The sequence below is a fragment of the Halyomorpha halys genome, unplaced genomic scaffold (assembly GCF_000696795.3).
Source record: "Halyomorpha halys isolate HHAL.00 unplaced genomic scaffold, Hhal_1.1 Scaffold7334.1, whole genome shotgun sequence".
In the NCBI taxonomy this organism is placed as follows: Eukaryota; Metazoa; Arthropoda; class Insecta; order Hemiptera; family Pentatomidae; genus Halyomorpha; species Halyomorpha halys.
Window position 1 is genome coordinate 1 of NW_027111819.1, and position 5,143 is coordinate 5,143.

General features: G+C 28.5%; 1 protein-coding gene across 1 annotated transcript; it reads left to right on the plus strand.

Annotated features, from left to right (window-relative positions):
* Window positions 1-1,775: 1,775 nt before the first annotated feature.
* Window positions 1,776-2,765, plus strand: LOC106692023 (uncharacterized; the record flags this gene model as incomplete). Its single annotated transcript, XM_067049790.1, is given in 3 exon segments — window positions 1,776-1,829; window positions 1,912-2,002; window positions 2,174-2,765. Coding segments are annotated over 3 exon segments (316 nt in total), but the record flags the coding sequence as incomplete, so codon positions are not given.
* Window positions 2,766-5,143: the final 2,378 nt, after the last annotated feature.

Consider the following 5,143-nt stretch of genomic DNA (forward strand, 5'->3'; position numbering starts at 1 on the left):
TTGTATGGTAGTAAATTGAAAACAGTGACAGATGAAATATAATATCATGTAGGTAAGAAGATATGTATAATAAAAGATATGCAAGTAGTGTCTAAAAAACCTGAAAAACTAAATAAATAAATTGAATCTACAAATTAAACATTATGACAATCAATGAAAAATAGTGAATGGCTTACATCTGAATTACATTGTGAGTATTAACTTATATACCTATACTAAAAATATGGTTTTGTTTATTTATGTTATTCTTTGCTGACCGCACCCCCCGACAAACTTCTCCAATCATTAATCTACGGTCAACTATATACACCTCATTATAAAAATAAAATAATTATGAACGAATTAATAAAGTTAAGAAAAAAGTCTGAATAATAAATAAATAAGCTTAAATGGACAAATAAGTCTTAAAAACAATAAATAGGTTAAAAAAGAATAAATAGGTTTAAAAAGAACAAATAAATTATGTTAAATATTGTTGGATTTAACTTCCATGCAGGTATTAACTAGTGGGCTCATACGCAGTGCGTTTGTCCTTTTCACCAATCTGATTAATATTTTCATGTCAACATATTTGTTAATTAGTAATTTTCCAACTTGATTTCTCGGAAGATTTACTTTTCTTCCGATGTTAGGCATTAACTCAAACGTTTTAAATTCCTCAAGGTTTTATCCAAACCCCACGTTTCTGCAACAATTAAAAAGGGAATATCTGCTCTAGGCATCAATACTATTACTATTCGGGTTATTGCCATTTAATGGCTCTATAAAAAAGAAATAATAGTTTCAAAAAAAGGAAACAATAAAGAACGCTAATCTGACTTAATTTCTTATCAAAAAAATTTTTTTTATTTATTTATTTATTGATATTTACAACTGTATAAAAAATACAACAAGTAAATTTGATCATAATGATATAATGATATGATACACCATGTAGAGAAACTACCCAGTAGTAGAACTCTAAATAAAAAAAAATTAACCTACTTTACCTGAACCATAATATTTTTATAATTTAAGACCATCATCCTAGGATTCTTAGTATGATGTATAGTTCGTTGATAACGTTAAAATTGGAGTGACATTATTTTGAATTATGGAAATGTAAATTGCATACCAGTTTTTATTCTATAATTTATTATTAACTTATGTAAATTATTTTCGAATTATTATTTTTGTTGGTATCCGTACTAATTGTACTGGCTAACTCTATTTACACGGGGGTTGTTCCTATAACAAATAAATGTGGTATTATTATTATTGATACAATCATTAATATTTTTTTATTCTACAGAAAAAAATAATCGACGGGTATATAATAACCTTTTAATCCAGAAAGAACAAAGGGAGAAAACGAAAATAATAAAATTGATAAAATTATATAAAAAATCTTTTTCTCCGTATCCAGATAATTTGGCCAAAACTATTTGTACGTTTATGTCGCATATTTTTCGAGCTTATGTTACTGAAAAAGGTTTTCTTGAAATCGGCGTTCCCACTTACGTAACCTCCTTTTCTAAATATTGGCTTGGACTGATTTAGAGTAGATGGGAGACAGTCTGGTTTGGAGACTGAGTGAAGGCAACCATCCAACTTGTATTCCTACAAGCTAGGTTGCTGAGTCGGTAGCTTAAGATTTTGAATATTGACTAAGTTCTCACCATTGAAATATCATACTTTTTTTTTAATTTGTATATTATTAACATTATGTATATCACACATATATCTAAGATCGTATGACAAATACGATATTGTTTACACTTGAAATAATTTTCTAGGGATTATGTAAGGGATATACTGCATGATTACTGCATTTATCTCATGACTTCGGTGTAAGTAATCACTTCAAATTAATCTTGATAAATTTAAATTTTGTTGTACACAAGTGATCATTTCATATTGTTTCTTTTAAAGGCTTTTTGGATTTGGTACCCACTTTTTTTTCGTCTTGTATCCTTCCCAGGCGAAAAAGGGAATAAAAGATTATTTGCTATTAGCTGTTTTGGTAAGATCATTAATTGATGTCACTGCCTTTATTTGTTTTAATTCTATGTAAAATAATTAATCAGAAATAAAAAAATAGAAAAAGAAATATTCTAGTTTCAGTTTTTTTATAAAAAAATGCTTGATTGAATAATGTTAAGAGAAAGTATATAAAAAAAACTATACATTTCAGACAATGGGTTATGGTTTGTTTTACGCAGCAACAGCTTCTAATTACTTAAGATACGCTTCTTGTTTTTCAATACCGATAGCTTGGGCGTTGACAGGTTTCATCATGTCTACTGCTTGTGTCATTCCAGTAAGTACGCCATTAGTTATATATAAGTTATTAGATCACCTGTAGTCTGTTTCGGTAGGCAAGAAAATTTTAGTAAATAAATATTAAGTTCAAGAGATGGATGTTGTGTTGAGAGGGTGTGCCTATATGCTCTTCTGCTAGGCGCTACAGGTAGGAATAAATAGTCGCTGAGCCCAAGAGAACAAAACCGTCAGTTATTTCACTTCAATTTTTAATTACTTCGATGAAAACTATATATAATTACTAGTTAAAATTTATGAGTCTGCCAAGTATAGTTAGGTGAATACAAAGTAGTGGTTGTTGCATAACTTTTTATTCGGAGCCCCATACACAAAATATACAACACTAAAAACCTAATACATCATTTAAAGAGGAGTAAATTTGCTAAAATATGAGCCCTAAAAGAGCTATTTACGTTTAATAGTTTCCGAGATATTGTTTTCGGAAATCAATTTCTCAGGAATCGTTAGACGTACAGATGTCTATTAGCACTCGGATTAAAGCTAGTTTAATGTGCTATGGAGTAGTATTATAAAGTATTTTATAATTTATAGTAGTTTTTCTATTCTTGCATATGAATGTGAATTTTGCGTATGAAACTTTGTCGAAACAACTAGAAATCAATTTATTATAGCAAATATTATGAAAACTTCTGTTCCTACAAAGATAAAAGTAATAAACTACTTTTTAGAACTTCGAACTATGGTTAATCTGAGGTTTGATACATCTAATGGTTCTTAAGATATAGATTTCCCAAAATAAATCCCAACTTAACTACTGATTTTTCAGTACATTTTATATGAAATGTTGATTTTTATGAAAGTATATCTCGGGAACTATTCAACGTAAATAGCTCTTCTTGGGTTCATATTTTAGAAAATATACAAAATTCTAAAAGTTTTATAGTATTGTAGGCAGTGTGGCAGTGTTAATTAGGAGCTCCGAATGAAAAATTACTTTTTTAAACATTTTTAAAAAGCCGCCATTTTTTTTATACTCATTAACTATACTTGGAAGAATCATCGAATTAGACTAGTAATTATACATATTTAAGTTATTAAAGGTTGGGATAAAATAATTGGCTTTTCTTTTCTCCGGGCCTTTGCACTAATGTTCGTTCAACCTGTATGTACATTTGCAATATTTGTATTCAATATATTTTAGATATAAACATTTGAAAATCGTTTCCAATGTTATAACTACCATACTATTCGCCCAATACATATACGAAACATATTGGACCAAGCTGGATGCAAAAGTGTTGTTTGTTCGTTTATTCCCTTGAAACAACCCAACCCGCAGTTCATGTGCTGTTGTTTAATCGATGTATGGACTATACATGTCAATAATAATTAACTGATAATAATTATCAATTTCCATCGGTCTTAAATTAAAAAAAAAACTATTAGTGTCCATTTCTTGGAGTGTGTTAATGTTACTTTAGTATTAATCTTTTTTCTTTTTTTAATCAATCATAACTCTATTTCAAAAGTCTCCAATAAAAATGAGTACGGTACTGGTATTTTCAAACTAAAACAAAAGGACGACGTGCTATAGAATTCATGTCTTTGAACTTATCTTAAATCATATTTATTTATGTGTAAAAAACATTTTTTTGATTGAATTTGATTATTAATTTAAGCAACATGAGATTACTTGAACCCCCAATAACGTTACTCTTAAGCCTCTTATTGCTTCTACTATATTATTAAGCTAAAGATTTAATTAAAAACTACCCGTTCGATTTTTTATATTCCAGGTTGTTACAAATCAATAACCATAACTGTCAATAAACCTAGAAACTGTTGGCCATTTAGAAAAATATCGCTTAATCATAATCATTTTTGTAATAATATTGTTATGGAATCGTTTGTTATGCCAGAAAATAAATTCTAACACTAGTGGGTTCTAAACCTAAGTGGACTGCAAGACTCTAGGAGAGGGCCGCGGTACATTGCGGCAATACATATTTTTGCGAGGATTTATTTTTGGTACTATTTAATGGATTATTTCACCTACAATAATTGAGATAGCTGAAACATATAATCTGGTAAATGCGCATTTAAAGTAACAAAATGCATTCGCTAATCTTCAAATAAGGAGTGGGGGTAGGTCGCACTTTGTGGTTTAGTGGTCCGCAGACATCTATATGTTGGGAACCACTGGTTTAACCAAATTAAAGTCAATTTCTATTATTGTATAGATAAGACTATTTCCTCTTGAACAGTTTAAAGATCGGCGATCGGTATTTTAATTATACACATAATTTCGAAGGCTATTATTCAATTTAAACGTGGGTTCATGATTCTCAATCAAGCATCCATATTGTCCTCAAACAATTTTTACCACCTTCTAACTATTTTTTTTTCAGTTTGGGTGATAAAAACCCAAGTAGCCCCAAGGTACGGTACCTGACCTGTGCAAAATGTTTTTTATTTTAATTTAAGAATTACTACATAAAATTAGAATGATACATATCGTTACTAATAATACGAGATTATACTGAAGAAAATATAGTAGGGTAGTTAATACAATATAGGAAAAGAAGTAACTAATAATATGTAAAAGTAAATAAAGAGTAGTACTAACAAAAAAAAAATACAAAGAAATAAGTAAGAAAAATAATTAAACAATGGTAACAACTGTAGTATTTATATATCGTGAAAATAATCAATTATCTACACTGATAATAGTAACAGTAAAAATAACAGGAGTAACATGAATAATATAAAGTCAAATAAGGTAATTTAAAAATCGGAAGTGAAAGTTTACAAAATAAAATAAAAATATATATAAAAGTACAAGGTGAGATGTAAAAAGAAGTACATAAAAAGATTAAAAATA